Genomic DNA, 14,533 nt, shown 5'->3' with positions numbered 1-14,533 from the left:
CGACATTGTCGCGAATTTGTACGGAAGTCATTTTTATATGTCAATTCGTTGAAACAAATTTGTCAGATTATATCGGGAATTTTAATCTCCTAACAAATCTCTCATTGTATAATTGATAAATTTAAATGTACATGATTGTAATAATTAATTGTAATAATTAAATGTTCATGAATGTAATAATTAATTAATAATAAATATAACATTTTCTGCGTGTGTATAAACTGATATACATACATGTATGTTACATTAATCACATCATATATAATTTTAATATTGTGTAAAAGTCGTTTTAAAAAATTCCTATCAATATTTTTTACCCTCTTTTTTTTAATATTTCAAGATTTTAGAATCAAGAGTTTATTTGATTCCATTTAGATATTTTTGGACAATTTTTGCGCTATTTGAATTATCTTTTTTGAATTAGTGATGGTCATGTGACATTATTTCAATATATATTTATCGCTAAGCTCTCATGCTATTACTTGTATAATTATAAAGTATATGAATTTTAAACATCGAGCGAGACTCACCGGGCTCTGCGAAGGTGATGATCTCCGAGGTCCTCGCGTAGAAATCGTCGAGCTCCTCCTGGACGTCGTCGTAGCCCTGATAGGATCTGGCGGTGGTCCTGGCGTTATTCTCGGTGGTGGTGGTCTCCTGATCGAGATTCCTGTACGAATACTCGTCGCCGCCGTAGAGGAACTCGCCCGGATACTCACTCTCGTAGTCGACCCTCGATCGGTCGGAGTAACGCGGCGGCGTTTGCGCCTCCGCCCGATAAAGGGTCTCCAACGCCAGGTGCCGGGGCACGGTGGCCAACGTCCTATTAACGTCCGGGCGAGCCCTCAGGCCGAGTTTCTGCAGGATTTGATGCTTGATCGCCTCCAGTCTGAGATCGTCCGGACTGGGAGCGGCGGTGTCCTTGAAGATGCCGCCACGCGCCGAACCCTCGTGATGGGCGTGATGATGATGATGATGGTGATGATGTTGCTGTTGCTGCTGCTGCTGCTGCTGCTGCTGTTGCTGCTGCTGCTGCTGCTGCTGCTGCTGCTGATGCGGGCAACCTGGACACGTCTGATGGTGGCCGCTGAGACGCGGCTGCACCGCCGGCAGTGCCAGGCAGCAGAGCGCCAGTCCTATGAGCAGCAAGTTGGACGGCAGTAAAGGAGCCGGGATGGAATTGCCGCCGTAGAAGGCGCGCACCGAGCCCAGACAGTGCAACGACGGGGACTTACGGCCCTCGGCGTCCAGCCGTGACCACCACCACCGCCACCGCCGCCGCGACGTCGTCGTCGTCGTCGGAGTCGGCCGATCGGCAGACTCGCTGCTCGCCGTCGAAATCTTCGACGATCGACGTGTTCGAACACACGCGCGGACGCGAGCGCTAGCGCGGACACGGGCGCGAATGTGAGTGCAGGCGCCACGACTGCAGGATCGTCGGATGTGCTGTTGCTTCTGTTGCCGATGCGATTGCTGCTGTTGTTGCTGCTGCAAAAAGTTTCTTCTATCGTTTGGACCTTCGCTCGAGATGCTGCGTCCCGTTCCGCACGGCACCTGGTGCATTTCGACGGCGAGTCACCTCGTGGCGAGCCCCCACCACCTCCACCTCGTCCTCCTCCTTCTCCTCTCGCCTCGGTGCTCTCTTCTTTTCTCCCGATGCGACACCGGTATCCGAAGTGTCCTTCCTGCCGCGCGGTGAAGCTGCCGCTTCCTTCCTCCTGGAATATTCTCGTCGCTACCACTGACGTCGCATCCGACGCCGAGGAGCGGCGAGTCTCGCTCGTCGGCGACGATCCTCTTCTTGCCGTGCACGGGATCGCTCCTTCCTCTCGCCTGCGACCAGCGAGACAGCGGTGCCGAGGGACTGAAGGGACCACGACGACGACGACGACGACGGTGACGGTCACTGGGGACGACAACGGCGGGACGACGCAGGACGGTGTGGCACGACGACTCGACCTGACAGGGAATGACAGCGCGTAGCGGTGACGACGACGACGGTGATGATGACGACAGAGAAGACAGGGAGAAGGCATCCTCGCCTAAACCCCCCATCACCAACTACCGGTTGCCGGCGTCTCAGGATCGGTCGTCTCGCCCAAGCGATAGATCGCCGTAACCGACCGGTGCGCGCCGCTCGTAGTTTCGGCCATTCGCGCTCGCTTCGCTTCCGCGTTCGCACGTTTACTCATAAACGCGTTTCCTCGTATGTGCATATATAATAATCTATAGGTATATATCTATATATGTGTGTGTGTGTGTGTGTCTCGCGCCTCTTCCTCTCTCCCCCGCGATGTCACTCTTTTCCGGCGACTCCACCTGAACACCGTCCTTGAGCCGACCTTCCGCTTGTTCGCGCGAGCTAATCCGAACGGGTCGTTGAACTTGACTGTGTGTGCACGCTTCAACTCGCTGCTCTAACCCCTTTTCCTCACTCTTTCTCTCTCTCCCTCTTTTCCTCTCCTCCTCGCTTTTATCTCTCCACCTTTCTCCTTCGCTCTTCTTCCCTTTCTCGCTCTTTCTTTCTCTCTGTCACGCCGGCTCCTCGGAACGAAGCGGCGACGTCGCTCGCTATCGACTAGGGTCTTCTCGACTTTCTCGGGCACTTTCTATGTATACCTAACTCTTCACTACGGCTAAGATCCCCGGAACAATAATGCACCATTTAAAAGTCTGGCGCGGCTCCGCTGTGCCGATGCTCCGACTTCCGGGCGCTCCACCCGTAAGGCCTGCACGCGCGCTCACGAGAGTGACCGGTCCTCGTGTTCTCCGGATATCTCCCCGTTCCGGACGCGGAAGTCCACCCCTCCCGCGTTACTCGTGCAAGTTCCGCGGCTCGTCGGTTAGCAGGACGCGCTGTCGTGCCTGCGTGCCGCATGCGGCAAACGTCGCGGGCCCGTCCTGACCCGCGCAAACGATTCGCACGAACGTATCACCGCGTAATATCCCGACGATACCGACGACGACGACGAGCACCGTCCCGTAGCCGAGGCCAGTCGCATCCTTCTTCGCTGCGCGGCAACGATAACAGCGATAACGACGACAACCTGACGAACACGGGGAATCCCGTGTAATCCCGCGTACACGATCGCAGCCGCGTCCCGATTTCCGCTTTTTCCGACCAGCTCTCCGCCTCCTCCTCCGCCCGGCCCCGCTTGCCGTTATTATTATCCCGATCCACGTCGCTTGCCGTCTCTCTGTTACGCGACGACGGCAGCAAATCAGCCGATGTCATCCGCGATGTGAACGCCGGGAGCGCGTTCGAGGGATCCTCTTGTAACGACCGAAGCACGCTTGTCGGAGGCGCGCCGGACACTGAGGGGCAACCACCACCACTACCACCGCCACCACCGCCGCCGCTCTACCACCGATACCGGCACCACCACCGCCGTACCCACCAGCGGCCTGCGAGCCGGCAGCAGGAACGGCAGCAGAGCAGTAGCAGCAGCAGCAGCCAGCAGCAGCACCAGCACACACCACCACCTAGCCGACCAACCACCCACCCGCCGCTACCACCATCGCGGCGACGGCGGCGATGTCGAGCGCGACCAACGAGATACTGTCCACCCACCCACCGCGATATAGGTACTGCGACGGCCGACTCGAGTCCTTGGTAACTTTATATAGGTGGTCCCTCGCGAAGCGATAGCTCTTCGCGATCCGTCGCGGGAAGGAAAAAAAGAAAGGGATACCGCCAGGGATACTTCAAGTATCATCCTCCGTGTACGCGCCGCACGCAGGAGTGCGAGTGTGTGTGTGTGTGCAACACTCCTCCGGGATGATGATTTGGAGAAGCGAAGGGCGGAAGGGGAAAGGAGAAGGACTATGTATGCCACTTGCATTTCCATTGGTATTTCTCAAGAGGATGAGAGAGAGAGAGAGAGAGAGAGAGACGGGAGGAAGATAGAGGCGTCACTCGCAATGGTCCACGTGACTGACGCGTGCACTCACCGCGGCATCGAATCGCGGCATTGCCGATGATCTCGGCGTCATTAGCGGCGTCGACTGAGCGAACGGGACCACCTGTTAGGCGCCAGCGGATATATACGGCGAGAAACTTTGCCGATGATAAGATAACCGCCCGAGTAGAAACAAATGACCAATTTGTCCCACCCACGCGATGCCCGAAAGCCTCGAGACATTTATTTCGGAATTCCCGGAGGCGAGGATCGCTGGGAACGCGCGAGAATAATCCTCGCGTATATATTCGCGACAACGGCACGCCCGTGTATTTCTAGCGATACGAAATGTGGCGATCGTAATTGCCCTCTGAAAGCGAGGAGAAGAATCGACGCTTTAAATTTCGATACCGCGAGCACGCGAGAACGAGTCTTCAACTTTCTTCGCGGCCATCCTTTACGCCGCGCGGAATTTTCGCAGTTTTAATCGCTCTTTAATCAAAAACGGAAAGCAATTCGCGGTATTTATTATTGCATATTTATGTATTGACAATCTCGATGTCTTGCTAATAGTCGAAAAGTCGCACGCGATAATCGTAACAGCGAGACGAATAATCGAAAGTTGCAGTGCAGCATATTTTTAATTAATTATAATATCAAATTTCAATTTTGCTAGTTTTAATCGCTCTTTAGCAAAGCAAAGATAATAGTTTAAATCTATAGCGTTTGCGGTGTTCGTCGATATCTCATTAACGCTAAAAAAATTGCATATGATGATTACAGCAGCAAGATAACTTTGCGGATTTCGACAAGGTAAATTTTTTGATGTCAAAGATTTATCACGTGCATTTATCAAGTTCAATTAGATTTAAACAGCATTATTGATTCAAGTTCACAGGAAATTGGAAAACTTTATACATCGAAGAAATGTATCGAAGTCACGCAATGGTGTAACTAATTTAACTGATCTAATTAATTTCAACTATTATTTTAATTATTCACAATTACTTCCAAAGTATATAGATTCGCCATATACTCGCTACTTTCTTCGATAAATAACGACGAGTCTTTCACATTCTGACGTTTCGTACGTGCCGCTACCGCGAATGGATCTTCCGATCGCACCAGGATCGCGTCGATCTCGAAGGGAGACGACGACGACAACGACGGTACCATTGACAAATCGACACATAGCGGATTCCTCGACATCGGCGGATAACGCATCGCATCGCGAATCCGAACGCCTGATCCGCTGCCGCGTCGGAGAGAGAGAGAGAGAGAGAGAGAGAGGGTGGGAAAGAGAATGAGAGATAGAGAGAAATGGAGAGATAGAGAGAGACGCAAAAGGGAGAAGGGCGCCGCGAGAGGAAAGGGATAGAAAGAGAGGCGAGCCGTAAGCATATTGATCAGGAGACAGTAGTTGGCCGCATGCCACGTGGTGATGCTACGAGAGGCGCCGGCCTCTCCACCTATTATGAGCCAAGGCTCCTATCTTCGCGTTTCTTCTTTTCCCCTCGGGGTTCACCCTCGACGCCACCGCCGTTGTCTTTCTTCCCTCCCTCTCGCCCTTCTTTTTCCTCCCCCCCCTCCCTCTCCCCCCCCCCCCCCTCGCTCCCTTCTCACTCCGTTCCCTCGTCGAGCGACCGACAGAGAGCCCTTTTACCCCCGCGCTATCTTCTACCGTCTCGCCGGGATCTCTCTCTCTCTCCCTCTTTCTCTTGCTTATACTTTATCTTCTCTTGTCTTCGGACTTGTCTTTATTTCGAACGCGGCATCTAGAATGCGTACGTACGCCCGTATATACACACATACATTATGTGTATACGTATATATATATATGCATATTTATGTGTGTAATACATGCATACACATTCGCTCCTATGTACGCGAAAGGCGAATGCGTGTGGCCCGTTCTGGCGCTTATGCGATTTCAACCTAGTATCCTCCTCTTTCTCCGTCTCTTATTTTCTCTCTCTCTTTCTCTCTCCCCTTTTACAAGTCGGATCTCCGCGATTTCTTGATTCTCGAGAACGCTAAAATTGAGACGTCAGCCTAACAAGCTCACCCGCATCGTCCGAGCGCAAAGGACATCTCGCGCGGTCCTCTTCTCTCCTTTCTCTCGCACGCTCGCCCGAGCTCGATCTCCCGGCGGCAACCTTGAGGGAAAAAAGAAGGATCGGATGAAAAAGGGTTGGAGGGAGTCCTGTTAAACGGCTCGGCGCGGAGAGAAAAGAGACCGCCTTCTTGGGTGGCTACCGGTTCCTCTCGGTTAACCCCTTACCTCCGTGCAGCGACCACGTCCTATAGTATCGTCCTCGTCGGTCTTTTAATCGCGCGGGCAGTCGTCCTCTCGATGTAACGTCGATAAAGAGCATCCAGGATGCTCGCCGTATAAGAGCGCCGGCTAAACCGAATGGTTATCCGGCGCATGTGCCCTTCTGGAAACATCCACCGCGGATAACGTGTGGATGAAGGATTCAGCGGCAACAGGGTAAACTGTAATATCAAACGTTGCATATTTAGCGCTATCAGTGATAGATTAATATACAAATGTACAAAATTATTCTATTCAGATTGAGTGAATCTTTGATTAGAATATATCCCGTACATAAAAACACATATTATCGCAATTTAAGTCTTCAATTTGAAACTTTAGACATATTTTTTTGTAACTTTTAACAGCGTGCTGGAAAATCACGGAAGCTTTATTTTTAAAACTCGATTAATAAATTTATTGAATTATGTATTTTAATTATTTAAAGATATAGTTTACAGATTTGCCCTAGTTAATTGATTTAATTGAACATAAGTGCTGTAAAGGATCGGAAACTGTTCTTACATTATTTTTCACGTTTGTAGAAATGCATAATGTTTAAAATTTAATAAAAATGAAATAAAAATTAGCTGTCAGTTAAATGCAAAGAGTCGACTTTCCGAGCGGAGGTAGACGGACATAGCAAATTCGATCATAGTTGATTGATTTCATCGATTTTAAAACTTGTAATGGATTGAGAACTGTTTGTACATGCTTTTCCACATTTCTAGAAGACAACCAATGATTGAAAAATTATAAAAGTGAAGCAAAAGTTCGTGATTATATACCCGAGTCGAAATTTAAAACCTGCTATAAACCTCATACATGGTTATTTGTGCCTCTAATAATGTTCCTTGACCTACAAGTTCTATCTTGAAAGTGTTATGTCTTCTTTTGGCCTTTCTTTAATCTTGTCCTAGAAAACCCTTATTTTTATTGATGTTAAATATACAATTCCTACTTTCGTTCTTACAACTCCTACCTCTTTTGAATCTCCAAATCTTATCGAAATTTCTAGCAATAAAAATATTAATATTTAATCTATAATTGAGTTCAATTTCTATTATTTCAGATTAATATAATAAATGTTATAATATAAAATAAATAATAACAAATGAATAGTAAAAAATATTTTAAAAAATTAAGTGCAACTCAGTATTATATTTAGTATTATAAATAACTAAAAATTTATTCGAATAAACAAAAAACAATTAAAATTTAAAATTTTATTTAATATTTTATTACATATTTGACCTATAATTCGAAATTATTTAATATTCTATTACCACATTTACTTGTATTTAATGCATATCTTAATTTCAATAAGCGCAATACATTAATTATGTAATTTACTTAACTGCAGATAGATATGTAAAAGATAAGTGAATATTATTTATATAATATTTGCTTATAGTAGTCTATTTACAGTTAAGCAAATTATAATAATTAATATATTGTTTATTGAAATCAAGATTCATACATTAAATGCAAGTAGAGTATATGAGATAATAGATTATTAAGTAATTTTGAATATTTATTTTCTAGAAATACATATTTATAGAACCTGGAGCCTTTTTAGAGGTTCTCAGTAGGTACTCTTTTGAGCTTCCACATGGAAAAAACGGCAATAAGTAACAATTTTTAGTATCAAAGGAGGGCAATAGGCATTGTAATGTTATATCTATATATATGAATTAAAGCTTACATTGGTTCTCCAAATTCGACAAAACTTGTAGGTTTAATCTAGGCTAAAAATTTCGACTCGGGTAATCAACTACAACCAGTCGGGTTTTCGGTGCAGCGATAAACCGACATAGCGAATTCAACTGTGGTTGATCCATTTCGATTTTAAATGCTATGACGGATCAGGAGCTGTTTGTTTCACTTTTATAACCCTTTAATCATTAGATGTCTTCTAGAAATGTAAAAAAATATGTGCGAACATTCTCTCAATTCATTATAATATTTATAATCATTATAATCGATTAACTACGGCCGAATTTGCTATGTCGGTTTATCGCCGCTCAAAAAGCCGACTGTTTATAGTTAATTAATCGCGAATCTTTTGCTTTACTTTTGTAGTTCATTAATTATTAAATATCTTTTAAAAATGTGAAAACGCATATGCGAACAGCTCTTGATCCATTACAGCGTTTAAAATCGATGAAATCGATTAATGGCTGAATTTGCTGTGTTAGTTTATCACTGCTCGGAAAATCGACTGTTTATAGTTTAATAATTCGCAAACTTTTGCTTTACTTTTATAATTCTTTAATCATTAGATATCTTTTAGAAACATGAAAAAGCATGTGAAATGGTGTTCAATTATGTACAGCACAATCGATGAAATCGGTCAATTATTGCAGAATTTGTATTGTCAATTTATCATCGCTCAAAATGTCGACTCTTTGTATTTAACTAAGGACCAATTTCCGCTATAATTTTATGATCTTTTAAACGTTAAATATCTTCTGAAAACATAGAGAACATGTTTGAAGAGCTTTTGTTTCCTTTTGCAGCGTAAAATTGATTATATTAATCAACTACGGTGGAATTTGCATCGTGAATTTATTGCTGTTTCAATGTCGTCTTCTCGCGTTTAACGAACAACTGTCTCCCATTTGACTTTTATGATTCTATAAATCTTAAGTATATTTGAGAAATATAGGAAAAGATGTGCGAATGTTTTTCAGCACTTTAAATCATCAAAATCGGTAATTATACACGGGAAGAATTGAAAAATCGATCTATTATAGCTCAAAAACACAACTTTTCATTCAATAAGTATTTAAACATTTAGTATCTTTTGGAAACGTAAAAAAATAACATGTAGAAATATTTACTAAACAATTGAATTGCTTTGATGTTGCCACAAAATATGTTAAAATATATAAAATGTATTTTACAATCGATCTAACGAATTATATACTTTTTGTTGAATTTTGTCATTATATAATAAGCATTAAAGATTATCTAAAAATGTGCGGTGTTTTATAATTTTTTGAGTATTTTATTGTTTTCAATATGCGTCAAGAAGTGAAGAAACATTAATTAGCGAAGAAAATTAATTATTAAAAGCTACAAAAAAAATATTAATCAAAATATTTTCTCTACTTCTATAAAATTTTGCCGCTTTTAATTAAACATCAGTCATTTTGTCGGTGTACAGGGTCAAACAAGATTATATTAGATCTTAAGATATCAATAGAAGTGATTTAAGATAGATTCCGGTGAAAAGTTTCTTCACTGATGCGCAAAATAGTCGGAATTGAGCGAATTGTTATTATTTTATCGTCGCGGAATTAGTCTCCTGCCAGAAAGATGGACAAAAGTCATAGAAAATAAGAGAAAATATTTTGATTAATGTATTTATTTTACTCTCTTTCTAATAAATGAATTTTGTAAGACGAAAAATGACGGAAACTAAGTTTAACACCTAATAGGATTGCAGGAAAGCAAAGAAGCTGTCGAAGCGAGCTGTCGGCACTTACCATCCGTGCACTTACCATCAATGCACTTACCATCGACGCACTTACTATCGACGTCATATCGCAACAGCTTCCCAAAAGATGGCGCTACTCCGAGTTGGCTCCTGCATCATCATGTGTTCCTAATAACTTGCTTTCCTAATAGCGGCTAAAATCGACCGATTCGGCCCGTTCCAACGGGTGACTGTATGCTTTCTACACGTTTATTTTCGCTGTCAGGCTATTTTTGACAATGTTAAAATGCTGATAAAATTCTTAAACTTTTCACATGGGTTTTCTAAGGTTTCTAGAAGATATTTTTTGCAAAATTAGAAATATCAATTGTTAATAATTTGTTAAATAAATATTAAAACTCGGATTCCTAGCTTCGATAAGATGGTTATACGATTCTTAATTATATCTCGGTCGGCTTTAACAGTATCAAAGTGCTTTTAGAATTTTGAAAAGATTTCCATTGTTTTATTTTATATTCTTGAAGTTTACTAATGTCAATTAAATTATAAAAATTAATTAAATGTAAAGCAATAAGTAAATATTCATCAAGATTCGAATATCCACCTTCTGATATGCGTAACCTACAATACTTTTTGTATATTTGAACTAATTTTAATAGTGTCAATGTGCTGAAAGAGTAAACTAAAATAATTGCGCCATAATAATAATAATATAATAATTGTTCACTTGTAAAAAATTGTAATAGTTAACCAAAAATAAGCTACTAATTAAATATCAAGAATCAAGTGTTGTAATAGAAAATAAAATTTTCTCTATACACCTCACTGTCAGATATTTTTAATAGTGTTAAAATTTTGGAAAAATGCTAAACTGACTTATATAGTTATTTCACATTTTCTAAAAAACTGTTGATGTTTAAGAACTTACAAAAGTTAACAAAAGTTAAAAAATAAGTTAATTAATCGACGAAACTACAGTGGAGTTTGCATTGTCGGTCTGTCGCCGCTCGGCAAGTCGACTGCTTGTAGTTAATTAACTGAGAACTTTTGCTTTACGTTTATCATCCTTTAATCATTAGATATTTTCTAGAAATGTGAAAAAGTATATACGAACAGCTTTCAATCCGTTACAACACTTATAATCGTTAAAATTGATCAACTACATGGAATTTGCCTCGTCGGTATATTGCTGCTCGAAACGTCGGCTCTTTGCATTTAATTAACGGTTTACTTTCGCTTTACTTTTATGATCCTTTAATCATTGGATATCTTTTAGAAATGTGAAAAAACATGTGCAATAGTTCGATACAGTTTACAGCATTTAAAATCAATAAAATTAATCAGTTATGGCCGATTTTGCTACGTCTGCCTATATCCGCTTGGAAAGCTGATTCTTCGCATTTAACTGAGAGAGCTAACTTCCGTTTCACTTTTATGATGCTTTAAACATTATGTATGTCTATAAATAATTCAATTAACGTGCTAATTTATTTTTAAGAATAGAGTTTCCGAGCACTGATTTAGCACGTTCAGCAAGTTGTTAAACGCTTTAAAAAAATGTGTTTAGAACTTCGAATTGAAGACTTCATGAAAATGTGTGTCTTTATGTACGGGATATATTTTAATGAAAGATTACTCAATTTGAATACAATTATTTTGTACATTTTTATATTAATCTATCACTGATAGCTCTAGATATGCGGAGTTTTAAAACTGAACGAACTAAGCTCCAGTAGAAATAAAAATCGCAAAATGTTCTCTTATTATTTTACAATTCAACACCATCTTATGACATAGTGTAATTTATTTACGAATATTGGAAGACACAGAGAAATTGGATTTAATATTATCGCTTATTGTTAGTATCGCAATTATCTCCTCTAATCGCAGGAGATTCGCAAGAATTAAGGTAATAATAAAGCGACAAGTGACAAGATTATTGTTTGTATAATATGAGAAAAGATTCGAATGAAACAGATTTTAACCTCTTCGATACTCTTAGAACAAATGTTTTACAAGAGACTGGAAAAGTTTCATTGAAGTTTAAAAATTCCTTTTTTATATTCTTTTTACACGTAATAATTTGTGAGCAATGTCGAAGAATACAGTATCGAAAAGATTAATAAATGGAGATCCTTGGAGAAAAGGATTGAGTGGGATTACGTGAGAACGCACATAGAAATGGCCATCATATACGGACATGTGTTAAATTTCATCTTAATTTAACGCTATATCTAGTACTAATTAATAATGGAAGACTGATTAATAATGGAAGACTTTCGCGCCGGCTAAAGAGCTTAAGTGCTGATAGAATATCTGCTCGCATTGATTTGTAAACGTCTTGTTCTGTACGACAAGAAAAGGAGGAGATTTCAATTCGGCAAGTAGTATTCTCGCGGTATGTACTCCGGCTTCGGACTGCTCGGCTCGATACCCAGTAATTCTCCCATGAAAGCGATGTACGTGATAGCCAAGCGCAGCGTTTCGATTCTCGAAAGTCGCTTCTCGTAAGCAAATGTCGGTACCTGATCAGGAAAAAGTTATAAGTAAAAATCATAATTAAGTATTCTTAAATATAAAAGCATTTGAAAGAATTGGAAAGGCTGATTTTTAAATACGAGAGATTTTAACGAGAAGGTACGCAAATATCTTTAATTTTTAGAACATTCGCCCAGCAAGCGGAAGACCCGGGTTCAATTCCCGGCTTAGCCACTCGCGCCCTGATATTTTTTCTCTCTCTTCCTTTCTTTCCAATAATTCCTATATGTACATTAAGTTTCTCGATATATGAGAACAACGTACTTAAAATTTCGTACACTTTAGGTATCTGAGATCGGTGTACAATCTAACTGTCTCTTGTAGACTAATTTATTAATTTCTTTAAGAAAAATTAAAAAATTTAGCACTAACATCCTGCGACGGCTCTTAATGCTCTTCTATTATATTTCTTGATTGTTATCATATGGAGCCTTACTATTATATGTGTCTTTAATTTTTCTCCGTTCTTTTGAAATTCTTTTTCAATAAATTTATTGATACCTAAATTTAACATACCTTTCTTCGCAGTTTATCGAAAGCTTCGTTCAGATTGAACATCCTGCGCCTTTCCCGAATATTTGCTGCTCTTCTCTGGGATACCGTCGCCACTCGACGTCTCGGTTTCTTCGTCGTCGACGACGGCAAATTTGGTGAACGACCGTTTGGTGTATAACGACTAAAAATTTCAATTTGGTATTTTTTCAGAAATTAAATAACTCATTGAGGTAAGAAAGTCTATTATGAATTTGCACTATTCTGATCGGAAACATGAATTTTCGTCTAACGAGTTTTAATAGCAATTCTTATAGATATCCTTTTTTCAACTATTGCGGATCTCTTTTAGAATCTTCCACTGTTATGCGACAGAATAAAAAATAAGCGGTCTCTTCTAAAAAAATATGTAAATTTCGATCGAAACTGCACTTTTTGTTTATTCGCGTTGGAAGCTTCTCGATTTCTTCTCATGTTATTTGCATCATAACGAAGCAGAAATCTGTCACCGTCATTCCGAAAGCTCTCTGCGTGGCCAGACGGTGATTTTATTATTTTTATTTTCAGCAGAGATGAAATTATATATATACCTTTGGTGTAACAGTGCGCAAGGCTGCCTGTATAATCCGTGCTCGTTCACATGTGGATGAGTAGGCGGCTGTGCCTGATACAAGACAGCACTATCCCACATCGGGTAACTGCCGATCTCACCGCCAACGTACTGCGACATCTCCGCCGCGATTACCTGTCGCGAATAGATTTCATCTGAGAGAATCGGTCGGTCCAGGGGACGCAAACTGCGCAAAAATCCGAAATAAATGGCAGGTAATTTCGCTTCTAAACGTCCCGTCCGCAAAGGATCAAAATGCGTCGCGTGAGATGACAATAAGGCTTCGATGCGGCGCTGTATTTTTCGATTTTCAACAATTAAATATTGTTTTAATTAAGGTCCTCAATAATTAAGGATATCGACAAATATCGTCAACACAATAAAGTGTACCGCTATTGATTAACTTTCTTTTTTTTTTTTTTTTATTTCACAAACATTCGGCGACACCGTGAATCACATCGCGCACGGTACAGGACTCGGTTCGGACTCACTGGTGCTTGATTTCCATTGATCTCCCACAGCGGTTCGGTGTAGCTCATATCCCGCTTCCTGTCCAGCAGCACGAGTAGATGCACCACCAGGTTTCGCTCACTCGGCAAGATGGAAAAAAATTAAAAAAAAGGGATATTTCCGCGCACGACGACGTCTCGTCCTGCGACGTTTCGGATCTCGAGCGTCTCGTTCTTCTGCCGGACCCGTCGGGATGCATTTTCGAAGATTTCGCGGACAGCCCGAGGTAACCGCCCCCCAGGATCGCCGAATGCATGGAGATTGCTCGCCGTGGAACGCGTGCGCCGCGTTGCAGCCCCGACATTGGGTTTTCTCATCCCCTCGAATCTCTCGTAGGGCGGTGCTTGCTGCGACGGTCCACTCGCATTGCGAGAGCTGATCTCAGGTATCGACCGAGAGATAGAAGATGGACGTGATAGATACGAACCGAACGACGCAAAAGTGCGAAACTGTGGCGGATAGAAATTTTATGTGAAATTTTAATTCCTCGTGTTAAGCGTTTTTCTTAAAGGCAACTGATGATGCCGCAATGCCGAAGATCTGCGTGTAAGAGAAAATACGATAAAAGTGGAAGATATTCAAGATATTTTTCGATTTTAGAAATCGAACTTTGATTTGATTATTAATTTTTGTTTACGCTAACATCGAAAAGCTTCTTCTGGTAATTTTAATTACCGGTTTGAGAGATGTATTTCGAATACATGCTGGATTATAATATCTAATATACG

At 41.6% G+C, this 14,533-nt stretch overlaps 2 protein-coding genes and 1 long non-coding RNA gene across 4 annotated transcripts in view; 1 reads left to right on the top strand and 2 right to left on the bottom strand.

The window, feature by feature from the left end:
- Actbeta (Activin-beta) overlaps positions 1–3,330 on the bottom strand; it is a 29,702-nt gene extending 26,372 nt beyond the window's left edge. Inside the window, exon 1 of the mRNA XM_067357634.1 lies at positions 531–3,330. Coding sequence (XP_067213735.1) covers positions 531–1,563 — 1,033 coding nt within the window. The 5' untranslated portion in view covers positions 1,564–3,330. The remainder of the gene's footprint in view (positions 1–530) is intronic.
- A 7,925-nt stretch (positions 3,331–11,255) lies between these two features.
- On the bottom strand, positions 11,256–13,928 carry LOC137000353 (protein Fer3-like). 2 transcript variants are annotated; one of them, XM_067356643.1, is made up of 4 exons: positions 13,787–13,928; positions 13,276–13,482; positions 12,710–12,869; positions 11,256–12,180 (listed from the first exon to the last, which is right to left on the bottom strand). In XM_067356643.1, exons 1-4 carry the CDS (start codon positions 13,801–13,803, stop codon positions 12,028–12,030), a joined length of 537 nt encoding a protein of 178 aa, XP_067212744.1. In that variant the 5' UTR covers positions 13,804–13,928; the 3' UTR covers positions 11,256–12,027. The 2 variants fall into 2 exon arrangements, with proteins under 2 accessions (XP_067212744.1, XP_067212745.1); XM_067356644.1 differs by having other exon boundaries at positions 13,276–13,430; positions 13,787–13,926.
- LOC137000356 (uncharacterized) lies at positions 13,396–13,953 on the top strand. The gene is made up of 2 exons (XR_010890612.1): positions 13,396–13,510; positions 13,817–13,953. It is a non-coding gene; the product is annotated as an uncharacterized lncRNA (long non-coding RNA).
- Positions 13,954–14,533: the final 580 nt, after the last annotated feature.

This window comes from Linepithema humile, chromosome 6 (assembly GCF_040581485.1).
Source record: "Linepithema humile isolate Giens D197 chromosome 6, Lhum_UNIL_v1.0, whole genome shotgun sequence".
Classification (NCBI taxonomy): domain Eukaryota; kingdom Metazoa; phylum Arthropoda; class Insecta; order Hymenoptera; family Formicidae; genus Linepithema; species Linepithema humile.
Note: the sequence above shows the minus strand (reverse complement) of the source record. Positions and strands in the feature narration are given on the sequence as shown.